This window comes from Harmonia axyridis, chromosome 1 (genome assembly GCF_914767665.1).
Source record: "Harmonia axyridis chromosome 1, icHarAxyr1.1, whole genome shotgun sequence".
In the NCBI taxonomy this organism is placed as follows: domain Eukaryota; kingdom Metazoa; phylum Arthropoda; class Insecta; order Coleoptera; family Coccinellidae; genus Harmonia; species Harmonia axyridis.
This window is the reverse complement of record NC_059501.1, coordinates 49,058,591-49,079,806: the sequence shown is the minus strand read 5'-3', so window position 1 is coordinate 49,079,806 and position 21,216 is coordinate 49,058,591. Positions and strand designations below refer to the sequence as shown.

At 33.9% G+C, this 21,216-nt stretch overlaps 2 protein-coding genes across 8 annotated transcripts in view; both read left to right on the top strand.

Annotated features, from left to right (window-relative positions):
- The window catches only part of LOC123673246 (focal adhesion kinase 1-like), a 335,822-nt gene that overhangs the window by 138,657 nt on the left and 175,949 nt on the right, over positions 1–21,216 (top strand). For all 7 annotated transcript variants that reach the window (XM_045607738.1, XM_045607724.1, XM_045607753.1 and 4 more), the window contains 3 exons: positions 7,049–7,459; positions 8,184–8,388; positions 8,442–8,572. In XM_045607738.1, coding sequence (XP_045463694.1) covers positions 7,049–7,459; positions 8,184–8,388; positions 8,442–8,572 — 747 coding nt within the window. The remainder of the gene's footprint in view (positions 1–7,048; positions 7,460–8,183; positions 8,389–8,441; positions 8,573–21,216) is intronic.
- LOC123673332 lies at positions 123–5,114 on the top strand. Its single transcript, XM_045607819.1, has 3 exons — positions 123–3,670; positions 3,776–4,834; positions 4,906–5,114. Exons 2-3 carry the CDS (start codon positions 3,976–3,978, stop codon positions 5,028–5,030), a joined length of 984 nt encoding a protein of 327 aa, XP_045463775.1. The 5' UTR covers positions 123–3,670; positions 3,776–3,975; the 3' UTR covers positions 5,031–5,114.

Here is a 21,216-nt window from a genome sequence, read left to right as displayed (position 1 = left end):
ATCTACATCGGGATAAAAGAAGAAAAACCACTACATCGTGGGGGATAAAAGAAGAAAACCAACCCCTACATCGTCCGGGATATAATGACGAATCATCAAATAAAATCATATTGTATGATGCCAGAAACTTCCAAGAATTCAAGGAAAAAGTGAAACTGTATGAAACTATTTCCAAGAAACAACCTGTAAGATGTATCAAACCTTTCAAGACGAACAGAGAATTTATGAGACATAAGGAAAAAAATGGATTTAAGAAGGAATATACAGATAAAAGTAGTTATCAAAATAGAAGGTATAAGCAAGAACTTTGTTATAATTGTGGAAGCCACGGTCATAAATCGAAAGACTGTCCAGACAAAAGTAAAGGCGTGAAATGTTTTAGTTGTAAGAAATTTGGTCATTTATCATCGAACTGTCCTGACAAAATTTCACAAAAAACTCATACTCCTACTAATGTAAATACTATGAATATAGTACCGCGAAATGCAATTAAATTGACTTTCGACGAAATTAAATTATTAGCATTATTTGATACCGGTAGTGCCAGAAGCGCAATTAGACAAGACGTGTACGAATTATATTTCAGAGACGATTTGCTTTCGAAGGATAATATCTTAGTTAAAGGGATAGGATCAAATCCAGTCAAAACATTAGGTTCCATCAGAAAAAATGTGGAAATAGACGGTGAAGAATTTGATTTATTGTTTTATATTTTACCCAAACAGACGATGAATTTCCAAGTTATAGTTGGAAATAATTTATTGAAACAAGCGGAAGTACACATAAGAGAAGAAGAAATTGTTGTACACAAAATAGAAAAAAAATTCTTGATGAAAATCAGAGTTGATGAGAGCATAGTAGACGACAAGATTCATTCGAAGCATATAGACGATGAAAAACACAGAAAGTTAGTGGAAAAAATTATTGGAGATGTTAAGCCAAAAAAGACGATGTCTACTAATTTTGAAGTACACAAAGATGAACAATCGATATGCATAAAACCGGAAAAGGAACATGAAGAAAAACCACTTGAAGAGAATGGATTATTAGGGAGAATGAGAATAGCTCGAAGAATTAAGATGAGAAAAAAGGAAGATATTGTGTTAGCAGAACTTATAGAAAAAGAAGTAAGGAAACAGTTTGAGGAAGCCAGAGGAAATTTGAGAGAAGAATTACAAAATGTGCACTTAATGAAACTCCGAGACAGAAATCGTAAAAATCATAGTGAAACAAGAAAGAAAGCTGTTGTTTACAAAGAAGGTGACATAATTACGATTAGAATAACTCAATTTGGTGATGGATTAAAAGTCCATAAGAAATTTTTAGGACCATATGAAGTGATCAAAGTGAAGAGAGATGACAGATATGACGTAGTTAAGATAGGAAACCACGAAGGACCCATTCGGACATCAACTTGTTCAGAGTATATGAAGCCTTAGTACAGTATAAATCCGAGTCGGATTCTCAGTAGGATGGCCGAGTGTGGGATCCGAATTCTTAACACCCAACTGAATGATACGCTACTGACTTGACGATACGTAAACTACGGAGGACCATGCAGTTTTATCGATATAGGGAGACGTAAGGGGAAGAGGTACTTGAGACGGAAACTGGAGCACGATACATATAGTCTAAGAGCTAGCAACGTTTTCGAGAGAGAATTTCAGGTAGGCCAGTTTTTAGATATGCTATCTCTCTCACTCCCCCGCACATCATACGGGCTATCTGGCTGGCGGTAGTGGTTGCGTTCATCAGTGCGCATCCTACCTGTACAGGTAAAATATCGATTTTTCAAATCATTTTAAGAAGTTTTTTTTTTTTTTTATTATTTTTATTGAATTTTTCGCAACATGAATATATTATTGCCAGATATTTTTATCGTTGTTTAAATTGTGCCAGACGCTAATTTTGAATTGAAAAAAAATTTTTTTTCAAAATATTTCAGTATGGCTGAAATTTTTATATGATGTTATTTAAGTATCTAAAAACCTAAAATTAATTTGCCAAACAATAATTCGATTGTTAAACCTTCAGCCAGACCGATCTAAAAGTGAAAAGTGATTGGGCATGTTGGAAGAGTACAGACAATCACGTGTTAGTTGCGCAAGCGAGATAGACGACAGCAGCTGTTTGTAATCAAGATGGCGTCAGTTTAGTCACATTGGTGTATTCGTTGCTGTTATTTTTAATGTTTTTAACAAAATTGCGTTACAATGGCTAGCGAAAAATTAAAATGTGTTTTTTGTAAAGACAGAAATGGAAAAATAATAACTTTTGTTGAAGATAAATTAAAAAAGTGTAAAGAAGTTCTACAAATACGTGTAAATTTTAAACTGAAATATAATAGTGTACACTTACCGGAGCAAGTTAATGACACTGATGGATATCACAGAAATTGTTACAGCAGTTTTACAGCTCTAATGACAAAATATCGTAATTTATCTGAAATTAATTTCTCGTCAACAGTAGATCTTTCCAGCACATCTAGTTCAACTTCGTTATCAAATACGGCAGTAGATGTTAGCAAAATCCTGCCAGATAATACGTCTCAGAATTCACAAACAGAAGTTGTTATCCAAGAAATTGACACTTCTAATGCAATTATTGAGCCTGACAGTGTGGTAAATATAGAAACAAATTCAGGTGTTAAACGAGTTTGTTTTTTTTTGTGGAAAAGATCGCAAGCAATCAAAAGGTAAACAACAAACTTTACACTCCTCAAATGATGCAAATATTTATAAAAAAATAGCAGAGTGGATGACAAAATTAAGTAATCAAGAGTTAGACAAAATAGAAAATTTACAGTCAAAAAGTGAAATTATTTTTTATCATCATTCGTGTGATATTTAAATGATTATAATAAAGTTATTGCTGATAATCCACAAACTCCCTGGCATGACAATCGGAGTATCCACCAGTGCATTTTCAACCAAATTGTATCATTAATAGAGGAAGAAGTTATCAACAATAAAAATTGTTTGTTGTTATCTTCTCTTTGTGATACATACAATAATGAATTAAAGCTTCAGTCTCAGTCAGATGTAAATTTAATGACAAATCATTATCTTGAGGAAAAAATATTTAAACAATTTAAAAAATCAATTAAAATTATTTCAAAAAATAAAAAAAAAGTTATCATGCACAAAGATTGTAGTTTATTAGAAGATAATGATTTGACGAGACTCGAGGAAAATGAGCTTATTGATAAAGTAGCTTTAGTCCTGCGGAACACCATTTTAAAAATGGACAAATTAAAATTACCTTCAAAAATCAAGCCAAATGATTTGATCAATGGTGAATGTACCATTCCTGAAAAATTAGATCGATTTTTTAAAGTATTGATTGGAGGCAAAGATATTCGTCGCAGAAATGGTGTAAACTGTGATCGATTGAGCAACTCAATCGCCTCTGATACTATTTTTTGTGTGACTAATGTTACTATTAAACCATCAAAACAAATAACTCTTGGTATGACTGTTAAAAGTCTTACAAGTAGTAGAAGAATCATTAACATTCTTAATCGTTTTGGACATTGCTGCAACTATACTACACTGGAGGAGCTGGAAACTGAAGCTACTTATTCATCTGTACATCGCTCTGAAATTAGTCCACCTGACATTATTCGGAAATCATCATTATGCACAGGTGTAGCCTTCGATAACTTCGATAGGTATGTTGATACTCTTAATGGAAAGGAAACTTTGCATGACACCGTTGGTATAATATATCAAAATATTGATAATGATGCTCCTAATGAAAATGATATCGATTGTAGAAGTGATCAGTCCGACATGTTACCACCACCAGCAAAAAGAAGACGAACCTTTGAAGCCATTGTTCCTGAACTTGTTCCAATTTCTGCCCGATTGCAAATGTTAGAACGATTAACACCTATTGAGAACATAGAGCAATAAAAATATATATTTTAAAGAAGCCCTTGTTAATTTTTTTATTGACCATTGGGCTGGTGATGAAATGGATCCTATCATTGGAGATAAAATAATTTATGTGAACTTCAACAAGTGCTATTCATACCGGGTTGAAAGTAATAAAGTTATTAAAATTGTTGAAGATTCATTGTCTTGCGAAGAACACGAAGAAGCCGATTCTCGAATAATATATCACATTTGCCAAATAAATGTCGATGGTGAAGTTGTGATACGCTGCTCAGACACAGATATTTTAATAATACTTCTTGGTAACATGCATCATTTGAATGCATCACTAAAAATCTGGGTAAATTTGGGCGTAGGGAATCACGAGCGATTTATAAGCGTCAATCAAGTGCACGAAATTCTAGGGAATTCTTTATCGAAAGCTCTACCGTGCTTTCATGCACTCACAGGATGCGACTATACACCAGCTTTTTTCCGGAAAGGTAAACTTCGACCTTTTAAACTGTTAGAGCAGTCAGAAGAGTATCAATTAGCCTGTCAAAATATTATAACAGATGATGAAGAATTGCTGGATGAGACATTTAGGATCTTAGAAAAGTTTATTTGTCACATTTACGGAGCTCGTGATTCTTGGAACGTCAATGAAGTTCGGTTTCATCTGTTTTCAAACACTTATCGGTCTAAAAAATCAGATGATAATTTTGAAAAAAAATTTCGTAATTTTGATCCATCAAGCCTACCACCATGCAAAGCTGAATTGTATCAGCATTTACTACGAATTCGTTACGTTACAAAGTTTTGGAGAAATGCTCATTTACAACACCCAACATCTCTATCACCTCAAGCTTCTGGCTGGACCATAAATGACGATAAATATGATTTTATCTGGTTTGTTGGAGAGCAGTTACCATCATTTATTGCCGACATTATCATTAAAGGTAAAAATTGAAAATAAAATACTAATAAATTTCTTTGCCGAAAGATTATAAAATTTTTCATTCTTTTACAGATAATAGCTTATCACAAGACGATGATAATCCAAAAGACGACGATGGCAATGAAAATGACAGTAGTGATGAAGATGATGATAATTATCAAGATGCCTCCGTTTTTTGTGACACAATTATGGATTAAAAAATATAATTTTTGTTTACTTTCATCCTTGAGATAGATTATTACCTTAATTTTGCACAAAAATAAATAATTATTTTAATGCTATCTTAATCCACAATTAATTCAATAGTTTTTAATTCTTTCTCTGTAATTTATTCGACAACTATTCCTATACCAAGCAAAATGGTACCACATCACTTTTTACTTTTAGATCGGTCTGACTGAAGGTTTAACAATCGAATTATTGTTTGGCAAATTAATTTTTAGATACTTAAATAACATCATATAAAAATTTCAGCCATACTGAAATATTTTGAAAAAAATTTTTTTTTCAATTCAAAATTAGCGTCTGGCACAATTTAAACAACGATAAAAATATCTGGCAATAATATATTCATGTTGCGAAAAATTCAATAAAAATAATAAAAAAAAAAAACATCTTAAAATGATTTGAAAAATCGATATTTTACCTGTACAGGTAGGATGCGCACTGATGAACGCAACCACTACCGCCAGCCAGATAGCCCGTATGACGTCCGGGGGAGTGAGAGAGATAGCATATCTAAAAACTAGCCTACCTGAAATGCTTGTTTTCCCGACGTTGCTAGCTCTCGTACTAATACGAACGAGGGTGGCATTCGACGTAGCAGATTAGACGGGAAAAGTTAGGAAATTCGACGTTAGAAATTAGAGTGATGAGACGCAAAGATTCGACTTTACAGATTAGACGGAAAAGGTTAAGGTATTCGACGTGAGAGAATAGACGGACATAGTTAGAATTCGACGTGATAGACGCATATGATTCGACGTGAAATATATTAGACGCAGCTAGTTAGATAATTCGACGTTAGATATAGACGGATCAACTCGAATAATCAGACAATTAGACGATTTAGAATTATACGAAATAAAATAACTTCGATAGTTCGATAGACGAAAGTTCAGTGAATTCAATTGAAGTTGAATTGTACATAGTGTAAATAAACAATAGTTAAGTTCCGGCGCCTTTTTCATATGAACCCCTAGACAACAACATAAAAACCCTACATGTATTTGACTTTTCGAGGACATAGATTTTCACATTTTTATCTAGATAAAAATTACTAAATTATTCATTTCAATATTATCGTACTCTAGGCCGAATTATAGTATGTATTATCATCGCCCTACCATAATTTCATGTTTTGACATATATTCTCGTCGAAAGCAGGCACGCAAGTTCCCGGAACTTGCGTGCAGAAGTGATAGTAATACGACTATCTAGCACGACATGATAGTGCGAGAGTGCTGTCGTGACAATGCGATATTTAGTATCAGGATAGCACTATCGTGATAGTACTATCACCGTGCAAATGAGCCTTTGGTCAATAGTGCTCGATCGGTCGATAACTCTCGTAAATTTTTTTCAAATGGCTTCCCCTGAATTTTTTTGCTGTTGCATAGCCTAGTGAGTAGTCTTGACATGTTTTGCCTGAAATAAATCATTTTTGAAATGCTCTGCATTTTTCACGTATGCAATTTCAAAGGGATCAGATTACTCAACTGTGCTTAATACCTACTAGTAATAACGATTAAAGATGAGCCAAATCAAAGTAATCATCATAATATTTGGAAACATTTATTTTGACAATATGAAATAAAGACCACGTGAAACAACAGGAGAATGGTCGGAATTCTCTTAAGTATTTCGAAATAGCTGCATATTTTCAGCTGAAAAAGTCTCATCAATATTTATCGCTCATATGATGTACTCAGATGTCTTCATACTTTTTAATAATTTCAATATGATTTAAATGGGAAGCACTTCGGTTTGAATAGATTGCAGACATCTAAGCAGATCATATGAGCGATAAATATTGATGCGACTTTTTGAACTCCTCAAGAGAATTCAGACTATGTTCCTGTTTTTTCACGTAGTCCCCATTTCATTTTGTCAAAATGAATGTTTCCAAAAAAAAATTTGAAAGGAAATAACCAATTTATCAGACCAAACTTTTTGATTCTCTGATTTTATTCCATACCTTTTATTTATGTTACAGATATTATGCAGAAATTCGACCATCCTCATATAATAAAACTTGTCGGCATCTGTTCCGCCTCACCCGTATGGATTGTGATGGAACTGGCTCGTCTAGGTGAACTGCGCTCCTATCTTCAGAACAACAAAAACCGTCTAGATCTAGCCACTTTATTGCAGTATGCATTCCAGTTGTCTACAGCTTTGAGTTATTTAGAATCTAAGAAATATGTACATCGTGACATAGCAGCTAGAAATGTTTTAGTCAGTAGTCATATTTGTGTAAAATTGGCAGACTTTGGTTTATCACGATGGATGGGTGTTGATCAAAGTTATTACAAGGCTTCTAAAGGAAAACTTCCTATTAAATGGATGAGCCCAGAAAGCATCAACTTCAGAAGATTCACTACTGCCAGTGATGTGTGGATGTTTGGTAAAAGCCTATTATTTAATTTTAACAAGTTCACTGCGACTATAGATTTTGCCAATTTCAATTTATGTGCAGCACATTTCCCGGCGGCATGATCTCTGTGCGGCACAACAGGCACATGCCCCGGGGAAGCGTGTGTAAATTTTTATTCGAGCTCTATCTTACGAATGGTTTATCAAATATTCAATGTACCAACTGATGGAAATCATTTCGGAAGTAGTAATCTACTTAAGGACTCAGCCGCACTTGTCTCCGGTGTCCTGTGCCGCGAAGGGAGTATAGGAAATTTAGTTCACTTATTTATTTGGTATTCAACTTCTAGGCAGAATGAAATAAACATTGAGTCATTTCGTTCTTTTCTAAAGTAGTTTTGTGTAATAAACGTTTATTCCTCTGTTGTTTGATTTGTCTCAGTCTCAGTATGAACCAGAATCGACACAAGACCCGGGAGGCATGTGCCGCATCAATCTAATGAAACATTGGTTGTGTGCCGCACGTTTCCCAGGAGGCATGTGTTTCGATAAATATTCGAAAGTATCTTTTTCAAATAGAAACCAATTGCTATTTGCATCGTTCAAATCGGTGAAAAAACAACTTATTTATGGAATTCGCAATGGAATAATCCACTCATGCTTTTAGTGTCGCACTGACTTTAAAACTCAACACATGCTCCCAGGGATACGTCCCCGCAGTGAACGTGTTAATAATCGAAGTTATATAATTTCAGGTGTATGTATGTGGGAAATCTTAATGTTTGGTGTCAAACCATTCCAAGGTATAAAAAATAATGATGTGATAGGTAAAATTGAAAATGGAGAGCGATTACCCTTACCTTCAAATTGTCCTCCTAGATTATACTCATTAATGTCACAGTGCTGGGCATATGAACCCAGTAAAAGACCAAAGTTCAAAGAAATAAAAGAGATCCTTCAGTGAGTCCTTCTATTTCCATCAAAACAATATTCACTTATTCAGCAAATTTCAGAGAAATCCTCATGGAAGAGAGATCTTGTCAACAAGATACTCTGAAAAGAGAGAATAGAAAATTGGCAGCCATTTCTTGGGGGCCTACTGAGGATTCACCACCTCCAAAACCGTTAAGATATCCCCTACAAGGTAAGTCATTTAGAATGACCAAAAATTGAAAAAATTTCGTTCGATGAAAATATATATAAAAAAAATTATACAACCGTTTTCCACCCCGAAGGGCAAGAAAACGGATATTTTAGGTCTTGCCTTCGGCTTGACCTTTCGGGGATTACCCCGCTGATTTCTTTCATGAGCATGTGACTATACTTATCCAGTATAGAAGAACTCTCTCGCCAGAGAGGAGAACTCTCCCCTAGGCTAGGAGTTGAATGAATATTGTTTCTATAAAAATATGTTAGATTATGGTCGGGTAAGAGAAGAAGTACACCAGAACTTTATAGAAGCGAACTGATTCAAAATAGTAAATTTTTGAAAATAAAAAAAATGGGGTTATTATTTTTCAAAATTGATAATATAAACAGGATAATCAAAATAAAAAAGAATGAGCAAAATGGAAGAGAACAAGTTCAAATTCTTCAAATATGATTTTGAATTTTTAACAATTCAATTTTTATTTGTAGAAAAATGTTTGACTATATTTGAATGAAAGTAAAAATTTAATTGTCACAATAATGAATGATACTAGTTAACCAACATATAGATTGAATATCGAATAGCAGGAAACTGCATGGAAGGGACGAATGTGATGAGTTATTATTCCATACTTGAAAACTTATGATCACATATTTTTGAGCCGTTGTTCAGCTTTATTATTTCGTCATAATGTCTGTAGTCTGTAGTATGAATTTTGTGCCAGAGATGTTCAAAAACAATGAGGTTCGACTGATGAATACGTCCTGAAATTCGATTCTGTTCGTCCGGCCGAAAAAATGATAATTCTCGGAGAGATATTCAAACTTGAAATTTTGAGGATATCTTCGAGTATCGAATGTTGGTGTTTAGTCAATCAAAATCCGACAAGGAATTCCGTAGATATTGCCGTTCGATTTTTTTCTCGGAAGATTTCAAAACTTTCAATTCAATCTGAATAAAATGTTGCCTTTAGATGTTCAATAACAATTTCAAGAGTAGTAATGAATAATATGTGGATATCTCAACCAAAAACATTAAAATTTCAAACAAAATATCTTGAAAAAATTATCCAATATTGTCTAGATCACAAAACCGACGAGGTTGGCTCAACCCTATCTAGGCTTCGGATAAATATGCATTTGTATAACTGCATATTCCAATGTATGTTTGATAGAGTTCATATTTTAATCATTTCCGGTTTTAAATGCATATTTCCAAGATAAAATTTGTTTTGAACAAGAACAAATCTAATAGAACCGTTCTTTTGGCAAATCCCAAACAGCTTTTATGACTTTTTATGACCTACTCAACCCGAATAGAATGCAGTATTCGGAAAAAAATATGTATCCCAAATTATGACATAACCAACATCTGGTAAGAAAGATAGTTAACCTAAATAAAAATACATTTTGAACCATCAAACTAACTCAAATTATGAACGGCTCGAACGACTTAGGTAAATAATATTTGATTTCTCACTACGGCACGAAGCAGCGTGACCAGACTGCCATATGGTAAATCAACTGAATTTGCCGCAGAAAACTACCAAAAATCTACCAACATCGTTCTGAAAACTACCAAAACATACTTCTTCACAAAATTTCACAGATGATGCTGCATTAAATTTTCTCATTACTCGTAAAATCGTGAAAATCGTTTCTGTCATTGTGCCTACTGAAATATTTCTCTGGGCAAGTAGCAGAGCAATGAGAATTTGAATGGAAATATGAATTTCACCATGGAAGAATCCTAATGGATTTTTTTTGCGTATCAATTTCTTGATCCTTTTACGTGTTTATTCTTATTATTTGAATTTTCACTGTCGTTTACCTAACTCTGTAAATAATACTATTGTTGTTTAATCGACTATGGGCCAACGACTTACTAAACAAATAAAATTTTGAGATTTTATTCTTCACGACATTTAACCTGATTCCGTATGTATTTTGTTCAAACAAATGCTTCATTATTTTCAATTATAGTATAAAATGAAGAACCAAAGATCACATAAGTGGATACATAAGAGTTTTTGTCCGATCAGAAAAGATTTTACTGATTTGTGTTTCTTTTTCAGAAATTACTCATTTCCATGAAAGTTCTTTTCCCAAATAACTTCAAATATTGCCAAAATCATGCAATCACTGACAATGACAAAATACCCAGTATAACCAAATACAAAATTCTTTGAACATCAGTGTTTAACGCACTAGATACAAGATACGTTTCGAAATTGAATCTGAAAGAATTATAAAAAAATAGGTTTTGCGGAAATTTTTCAAAGATCCTTTTATTTAATGATTTCCATTATATGAAAGGTTCAAGTTTATAAGTAAAAAAAAAAAGTGCTCATTTTCCGGACGCTTTTTCTCTGAGAAAGTAGCATTTCCCGGCCTAGTCCGGAAAGTACGTACTTCCCGGACTAGGCCGGAAAAGAATCACGTCGTTCATGTCATTGTGAATATGAAAATCTTGGTGGGTATATTTTTAATGAATGCAGTTGATCATTACCATAGTAACCGAAATAACGGCTGACAATTCATATGAAATTAGTTGTCAAAAATTTGCATGTTTTTGATCGCAATCGTAATAAAATATGGAAAGCAGCAGCGATAGTGTTATTCTACACTTTTGCCGAAAAAATATTGTACGCAGCACGCCCGAAAATGGTTTCTTTGGACTCACAGACTTCACAGACAATTTTGTCTATTCGTCCAAAAAAAACCTATTTTCCGGACTTGTTACGTAAATTACTATTGATAATTAGTTTTGATTTCAATCTTAACTCTCAGAATTAGAATTAATCAATTCGAATCAAGATTTTCAAATTTTTTGAATGTTTTTCTTTATTTCCTTTCAACAATTGAACATAAGCTCCCATAGTCTCATATTATAAAATAAATCTAAATAATTTAATCCATTGCGAGTACAAAGATACGTGAGAATTCTCTATAAAATGAAGTTCCTAAAAAACGATTCTGTAATGTGAGAAAATCAAAAAATTTCATGAAAATGCGAAAAATCTACTAAAAAAGTAGATTTCTACTAAATCTGGTCACACTGGTACGAAGCTACAGATATTGATTCGTTTGGTCATAAAAATGGTCTAGGTCTACGAATCGTCCGGAGCGAAGAAGTTTTGAAAAAAGCGGTACCTAGTTATCTATAAATTAACCTGCTTATTTTTCTGTAGTTTCTTATTTTTTAGATTGAATGAAACTTTTCGGTATCCTATATTATCTTCATATCAAGCTTCGTTATCGATAAATAAAAATTAGTTCAAATCATTCAGAAAACTATTCATGGTGTCTATGATATGCAATAGAGTGGCTTAAACTTTTTTTCTCGAAAACGAAGCTAGATATGAAGCATATACAGGAGTCGAAATTGTATATTATTAGTTGTTCAATCTTCAAAAATTTCTGAAAAAACCACAAACAAAACAGTTGCGTACTCTTTGTCCTCAATATTGTTGAATTTTGTGTCCATTGAGACACCTCTGGACCTAAAAAATTCAATCTAGTAAGAGTTAAATAGGCGCCTTATTACTTTCAATGACTTTACTAAATTTCAACTAAATTTATTCAAATACGCAAGTACCCAATATTTAATATTTCGTAGATCCTTCAGAATACCAATTTGTTGGTATTTACTACTATTTTCTTCACAGTTTGAACACAATTCGTCTGAAACGACTAACCGGCAAGGTGAATGAGTAAACAGGTAAAATCTATATTCGACAGGAAGGCTTTCCAGATTACAATTGATGGACATTTAAAGGGTTTTCTTAACTGCAAGAACAATTGTACATATTTCAATCCCTTATTAGAATGAGGACATACGTTTAACCATAATGATGATATCGCACAGTTTTTCTTGATAAAGAAACTAAAATAACTTTTGTAACACTTAACTTTATTTATAACGAAGAAATATAATATAGGTTAGGTTAACCTTGACAGAAACTTACACAGAAAAAAGAGAGTGAATATTTTTACTTACAGCAGTATTGTAGCAGTATTCACAGCTGTTCACAGAACATAGAACATTATTTATCTTTATTTATTCATTATTTGCCATTGGTCTCAACACACCCCCTCAATGGTGAATTAACTAACATAATTAAACCTTTCAAGTCCTAAACTACCACAAAATTTTTCGAACAGAGTTGAGCCTACAGGCTTTGTAAATATGTCTGCGATTTGATCGCTTGTATTTATATACTTATAATATATATATACAGGGTGAGTCTTTGACATGTACATATATTTTAACCGAAGGTTCCTGAGGTCAAAAGAAATACTTTTTTCATTTACCATTTTTTCCGATTCGGCCTTGTTAAAAAGATATAGCCATTTTAAATTTTCAAAATGAGCTAATTCACCCCTGAAAACCGGAACACTGAAGTTTTCTCAAGCATAAGATATACCTTTTGAACCTTGGAAATAAGCTACTAAATTAGAAAAACCATCATAAACTTACGTTTTACATTCCATTTGTTGAACAAAGTAGTGTTTATAATAAAATAAATGAGTTATTCCAATTTCGTTGACGCTTAAGATTAAATATTCTTCTCTTGATTTCTATTTCATTTTCGATAATTATAACGAATTAAGCTCGATACCACCCATATTAGCTCTGATACTCATAATTCATATTCATTAATTCATTATATTTAATTTATATGATATCGTTTTGTTTACAAGAATTGCCATTTAACCTTAAAATCTCAAATAAAAAATATTAATCTGTGAAAGTTCTAACACAGACTATAGTAATATGTGGTTTTAAGTTTGACTTTCAAATTTCGAGTGATGCCAAATATAAACACAGCAGTTCGGTTCGAATAATCTATGTTCTAACCTAAAATTTAATTTACAGTTTACACTATTATTGTTATAAGATATTTGTTATGAAATGAAGCATTTGATTTGTTCCAACTATCTCATAAAAATATTGAAATGCATCAATATTTTTGAAGCCATCAGTATGAAAATATGGAAATATGTAAAATATTCTGGCTCTGTAATCAATGGAAAATGTTAGACTCCACTTGTAATCAAATTTGTTCTTAATGTGTACCTACATTATAGCCAACTTTACTACTTAATTCATCTTGATTTTGGCATTGAAAATAAATGAGAAGCATTCAATTTAAATATCCACAATAGAATATCCAGTTTCTTTCAACTCACCTAATTTGTTTTCACATTAAAACAATTATGGCCCTTTTGGAAGTATGTCAATCATATGCTCTTAGGATGAATTTATGGAATAGCAAAAGAATAAAAGTATTCAATCTCAATCACATGAAAATTTGTCTAGTATGTACCTAGTCCTAGTGGTATGTTTCGATGTGAGTTTGAATGAGCCGAAGAAGAATACAGTATTGTTCGATAGCAACAGTCTTTAGTGGGATATTGATTGTTGTCATTATAATGGGACTATTTTGTGAAAACTTTTTGAAACATGGGCTTTATGAATAATCTGGACTTTTCAAAAAGAATGTTGATTTTAGTGAAGTATCTTCTTATTATCAGAGCTGTGCCAAAGCTCAGTAATTTGTTATCAAATCGAGGAGTTGAGGTGAGCTTATTCAAATAACTTCATTTTCAAACTAAGTTGGCTAGTACTTCAATTCTAAAATCTGAGACATGACATCATAGTAAATATTCATTTCTGTGGTTTTTTTTTCCACAACAGAACAGAGTTGCATTTAGCCAAAGTACCCAATTTTTTGAACTTCACAGATAATTTTTTTTTTAAAGATCAAGTTACTCGAAAACGGCGCTTTGTACGAGAAAATATGAGGAATACTTTTATTTTTCAAATTAGCCAAATATTCCTCAATGAACGTTCAAATTAATTTCAAGAGTTGGGTTCTTAGATTTTCTGGTATTTTTATGTGATGTAATGTTCATAATGAAGAAACTGAAAGATGTGTAGGCAATCTTGTGTTCGGAGAAGATGTATCACATCAAGGAAAAGCTATATTTCAAAAATCATTTCCTTCAATAGAACCATTTACGAGATATAGCCGAAAATCACATTTTTTTATCGATTTTCAACAGCCTGTATCTTAGTAACCGGGCCGAATCGGAAAAAACTATAAAGGAAAAAAGTGTTTCTTTTGACCTCAGGAATCTTCGGTTAAAATATATGTACAAGTCAAAGACTCACCCTGTATATATAATATTATATATATTTTTCTTGATTTTGTCACGAATAAAATGAACCTTTATGTCAACATGCTTCAGTCTTTTATGAAATTCAGGATTTTTGCTAACCTTTATAGCCGACTGATTATCTTCAAAAATCATAACATAGGTTATGTTTACATCTAACGTTTGTTTCGTGGCTCCGTTATTTTATGAATTATTGTGTTGAATTCTAGCGATTGATTCGAAATTCGGTATTGGCGTGTAGACTGAACGATGGCGAATTGATTGATGTACAAATTGACTATTCGTATCTTGAATTTGTTGTAATTAAATGAACAGACTAAAACCGTATCGAGAACGCTGCAGCATGTGGATCTGAATTGTGTTATCGACAGGTGCATGGTCTGTAAACATTGTGAATCATGGAATGTGTCAAATGTAAAAAAGTGGGATCCTCCAGACAGCCGGTATTTCCTTGCGATGGATGCAAAATGTGTTATTGTAAAACATGTTCGAATTTAACGACTACAGAAGTCGCGGTCATTGAACTGAAGGGAGGCCGCACATGGAGATTTTATTGTAAGAATTGTCTGAGTGGAGAGTCTAATATGCTTTTTAACTAAATCATAGACGGTAAAGATAAACTGATCGAGAGTAAAGAAAAAATGATTGAACTTCTGGAAGATCAATTAATGAAAATGAAAAGCGAAATAGAAGGCGCTAAGAATACACAGAGATCTTACGCTGAGGTGCTCTCTTCTAAGGAGATTGAGTACAGTGTTGAGAAAAAAAAGCCTAACGTACCATATCTGATCTGTAAACCTAAGAAACCCCAAGACTGTTCCAAGACAAGAAAAGATATACAGACAAAGATCAAGGTCAGTAAATTAACAATAGGTATAAATTCTACTAAAGAAAAGAAAAATGGATGTCTATTGATTCGTTGTGACTCGAAGAAATCTTGTGTTGAGATGAGGGAACAGCTGCAGACACATTTGGTCGACGGGTATGATATCACTGAGTCTAAACTCCGTTCTCCTAGTTTATTCATAGGAAATATTGATTTAGAATTCACGGAGCAGGACATAGTAGACGGAATAGGAAATCAAAATTATATGATCGACGAGGTTGATCAGTTTAAGGTATCAATGTTGAGGAAGGCTAAAAATGGAAGATCTCAGTTCGCTATCATCGAGTGCAACGGTTCTTGTTTTGCCAAATTGATGGCTTCTGGATCAGTGTTTCTGGGAATGAGAAGATGTATTGTTCGTGAAAACCTAAGGGTAATAAGATGTTTCAGATGCTTTGGATTTAACCACAAGTCGGGTGACTGTAGGTACGATGGCCCAGAAAAATGCTCAAGGTGTACACTCGAACACAACTACAGAGATTGTAGGTCTGCAGAGAGGGTATGTGTCAATTGTTCTGAGAGTAACCGATCATTCAGGACCAGGTACGATACTCACCATGAGACTATGGATGATGAATGTCCGCTGTACAGACTGCAAGTGGACAAGATGAAAGATCGCACGGACTACAGTATTACGAAACTCAATTAATGGTGGAAAGGTATGTACGTGAATACGAGAACAACTGCGTAAATGTAAGTACCATCTGTACATCTGATACTGAACGACTTAGTAGTGTCCTTGATGCTTCTGGAATTAAGTTGCTCCATCATAACATTAGAAGCCTAAATAAGAATTTGGACAGTTTGCTTATATTGTTGAAACAATTGCGGTCTACTTTTGATTTTGTTGTCTTGTCTGAAACATGGAAACTGTATGATCCACTTTTATTTCGAATAGATCAATATGATATTTTGTACAATGAGGGCAGTATAAATCAAAATGATGGTGTTGTAGTTTATGTAAGATCAAATTCGAGTTACAATCATAGAATTCATAGTGTGAATGGACTTAACTTTCTGATTGTTGACAGTATTTCTAGGGGGGAAACTATAAAGTTGATTGCAGTTTATAGACCCCATACTATATCAAAAGATGTTTTCAATAAAAGTTTGACACTGCTGTTCAATGATGTTAAAATGACAAGCGATGTGAATTTGTTCGTGGGCGATATCAATATTGACTTGTTTTCTGATGAGAGTGGCACCCAGGAATATCAGAATATACTGAGCGAGCAGGGACTTCTTTCAGCGGTGAACGGGATAACTCGACCACAAAGTGGCACCTGTGTTGATCACATATTTTTTAAAACTGGAATAACAGTAGAAAACGTTATTTCGTTGACTTTGCAGGTTGACATCACTGACCATTACCCTGTGGCCCTTGTGCTGGCGAGGGATCAGTCTGTGAGCAAACGACAAATCCTGAAAACTAAAAAAATAATAAAATACGCGGATTTGAATGAGTCATTGAGGGAGGAATTGTGGACAGAAGCTTATGAAAGTCAGAACATAGATGTGGCTGCGGAGGCATTCATTGATAGATTAAAACTACTAATAGAAAGAAGCACTTCTTCTATAAAACTCATTAGGAAGAGAAAAGATTGGATAACGCCAGGAATTATGAAATCAATCGAAAAAAAAAACCACATGTATAGGCAAATGAAACATGGAAGAAGTTCAGACCCAGACATGATTGGGAGATACAGGCAGTACAAAAACCACATAGAAAAACTAATAAGAATAACGAAAATGGATTATTACAAGAAACAAATATTGAAAAATTCTGCGAATCCAAGAAAATTGTGGCAGGTGATATCGAATAAAAAGGCTGAAAACCCAAAGATCATTATCAATGTGAATGACTCAGAGCAGATAATTGAGGCGGCGCAGGTGGCGGAAGCTTTCAACAGTCATTTTGCTTCTATCGGACCTAAGCTGGTGGATGAAATAAGAAGAAGATCAACAAACACTGAAAAATTACCCAACCGAAAGAATAACTCAAAAATGGTATTGGAGTTGACTAATGAAGCAGAGATTTTGGAGATGATAGGTCAATTGAAATCACACAAAGCACCCGGATTGGATCAAATATCTTCAATAACCTTAAAGCATATTGGTCCAAATATAGTAAAGCCATTAGTACACCTTGTAAATCTCTCAATAAAAAGTGGACAATTTCCGATGGTATTTAAATCGGCCTTGATAAGACCTCTATTTAAGTCTGGAAGTAAACAGCTTATGAATAATTACCGACCTATATCTCTAACCTCGAACTTATCAAAAGTTTTCGAAAAAGTTGTTCACAAGAGAACAATGAAGTTTCTGGATGCCTGTAATGTTCTGAGTGATCGGCAGTATGGATTTCGGAGAGGAATTTCAACACAGGACGCGATAGCGCATTTGACATCTATGATATATGACTGTTTGGATAGATCTAAACCATGTTTATGTATACTTCTCGATATAGCGAAGGCATTCGATTCGGTCGATCATGAGGAGATGCTCAGAACTCTGGAGGACTATGGTTTTGTCGGGAATACACTGGATTGGTTCAGAAGTTTTTTGACCGGGAGAAGTCAATGCGTTCAGATTGAGGATTCGTTGAGCTCATTCACTGCCGTCACTGTTGGAGTACCCCAAGGTACCATTCTCGGCCCAATTCTGTTTCTATTGTACACGAACTCCTTATTTGGACTTGAGACAAGGTCAAGAATAATTTCTTTTGCGGACGATACCGCAATGTTTCTGGAGGCGGAGACATGGCAAGAATTGAAAATGTTTGCGGAAAGTGACTTCAACTTAATATCAAAATACCTGCGGTCTAAAATTTTGACTCTGAATATAGAAAAAACTGTTTTCGTTCCTTTCAGCAACTCTGTCGCATTTTGCCCCACTTTTACATCATTGGTGGTTGACGATCACTGCATGATACACTCAGCGGACACGGTAAAATACCTGGGTGTTGTGTTGGACAAACATCTTAGATGGAAACAACAAATTAACAAAATAGTCCATAAATTGAGAACTCTGATACAGAAATTTAAAAATCTCAGAAGGTTTTGCGATGCCCAATTGTTGAGAACATTATATCTGGTGTTGGTGCAGCCTCATTTGACTTATGGTTTGCTGGGCTGGGGAGGAATTGTTAAAACTCATTTAAACAAGCTCGAAATAACACAGAAGTGGATTTTGAAAATCATATTGAACAAGCCCTATCGATTCCCAACTGACGAGCTCTTCAGGATTGCAGCTGTAATGGATATGAGGCAGTTGTTTTTCCTGGCGCTTGCGGTTCACCAGAGGAAGAACATTATGTCTGCAAGTTTCAATGAGCATGGTCATGACACCAGAAATAGAGGACAGCTCATATTATTGCCTACCTCATGTGGGACGAAGGGTCAGAGATCACACCTGTTCCTTGCGCCTCGAGTTTATAATGGTATCCCTCAAGTTTTGAAGATTCCTAGTATAATGACTGCATTTAAGAAGAAAATAAAAAGTTGGATCCTGAGTCAGTCAAGACACTTCATAGCCAGTATAATCGACATAAAGAACACCTATAACATACCGAATCAGTAGTCCTGGAGTCGTCAGTCTACTCGTGTAGCACCTTTAATCTGCCGTCTGTTGAGAATTCGTGGAAATTACGTCAAGACTTTTAAACTTGTACTTTTTTTTTGATTCTCACACAAGGTTTAATCCTCCGGGAGCTCACCTTCGAGAAAATTTGATTTCTGTTTGTTTCATGTCACGATTTTCTTTTTTTTCTTTCAATATTTTCCTACATTGTAAAATGACTGTATTTTGTTTTGAATGTAGACTAATCATGAAATAAACATTATTATTATTATTATACATATCGATCAAAAATTCCAAAATCATGCAACAAATATCGAAGCCAACATGCTTCGCTAACTGACTGACTCAAAGCTATGTACTCAGCTTCGGTTGATGACAGGGCAACAGTAGATTGTTTTTGAGATCTCCAAGAAATGGGATTTCTAAATAATTTGAATATATAACCTGTTGTCGATTTACGCTCTGTCCTGTCACCAGCCCAATCTGCATCTGCATATCCTACAATAATATTATCAATATCTGCACATTTAAAAATAAGACTTAAATGAAGTGTTCCCTTTATATATCTTAATACTCTTTTTAGAGCTTGCCAAAGATCTTGACTAGCACAAGTTTGATATCTGCTTAAGATGCTAACAGATATACATAGATCAGGTCTTGTGCAGAGCATCGAATACATGATTGAACCTATTACAGATCTACATCTTTGCTCTAACTCCAAACTTTCAGATTTGTCTCTTTTTGAAATTTCATGATTAAAATTCACTTCCATTGGCGTTTTGGAAGGATTACAATCAAACATTTTCTATTTATCCAATACATTTTTCAAATAATGGGTTTGATTTATTATTATTTGATTTCCTTGAATATCCTGTTTTACAATCATGCCTAAAAATCTATGAATTTTCCCCATATCAAGCATTTTGAAATTTTGACAGCAATTTTTTTATATTTGTGACTTCAAATTCTTTTGTTCCAACAATCAGACAATCATCAACATACAGCAAAATAAAAATTTTATATGAATTTGTGGCTTTGGTATACAAACAATATTCATTTTCAGATCTTAAAAACGATAATGACATCATAACACTATGGAATTTTTCATTCCAACTTTTGGGTGAAGTTTTCAAACCATACAATGATTTTCTTAATTTGCAAATGGTTCCCTCTTTCTGTTCAAAACCTTTAGGTAGAGAAATATAAACGTTTCCCTTAATATCACCATAAAGAAAGCACTACACACATCCATTTGATAAATGGGTATTTTTAAATAGTTACAAACACTGAAGAAAAATCTCACTGAAGGTAATTTTGCTACAGGTGAATAAATGTCTGAAATACACTCACTCTGTTTGAAACCTCTAGCGACAAGCCTGGCTTTGAATTTTGATATATTTCCTGCTTCATCCTTTTTCCTTTGAATACCCATTTGGAGTCTATCACTTCAGCGTTGTTGGGATTCTTCTCCACTATCCATGTATCATTTTCTTCAAGAGCTTTGATCTCACTTTCGATGGCTTCTGTCCATTTTGCTTTGTTTTCGCTCGACATAGCTTCATCGCACGAGACTGGATCATCTTCATCCAAAATGCATGCCAATAACGTATCATCCATGTACAGTTCATAGTCCTCGAGTCTTCGTGGTGGTCTCCTATTTTCTCTCAGATTGTATCTTGGTATTTCACCTGGAACTTGTTCAAGTTGAGAAATATCAGAATTTGAGTTACCTTCATTTTCTGCAGATATTTCCTCTTCGGTCTCAGATTCTTCTTCACGATTTTCTGAAAGAACTATGCACTCTTCTTCTCTCGATTCATTTTCTTGATCCTGTGCCTTCTCGGGTAAAAATATGACATCCCTATGGAATTCTACTTTATTTTCTTCTTCAAAAAAGATTCTAAAACCTTTTGTTTCATCACAATACCCAGTGAATACACCTATTTTGTTTTTAGGATCCCATTTCAGTCGTTTTTCTTTTGGAATATGAA

Excerpts from the sequence above, each read along its gene's own strand:
- LOC123673332 (XM_045607819.1), top strand. The coding sequence starts at position 3,976 with ATGGATCCTATCATTGGAGATAAAATAATTTATGTGAACTTCAACAAG. Across the intron at positions 4,835-4,905 it reads TGCCGACATTATCATTAAAG|ATAATAGCTTATCACAAGAC; the intron begins GTAAAAATTGAA and ends ATTCTTTTACAG.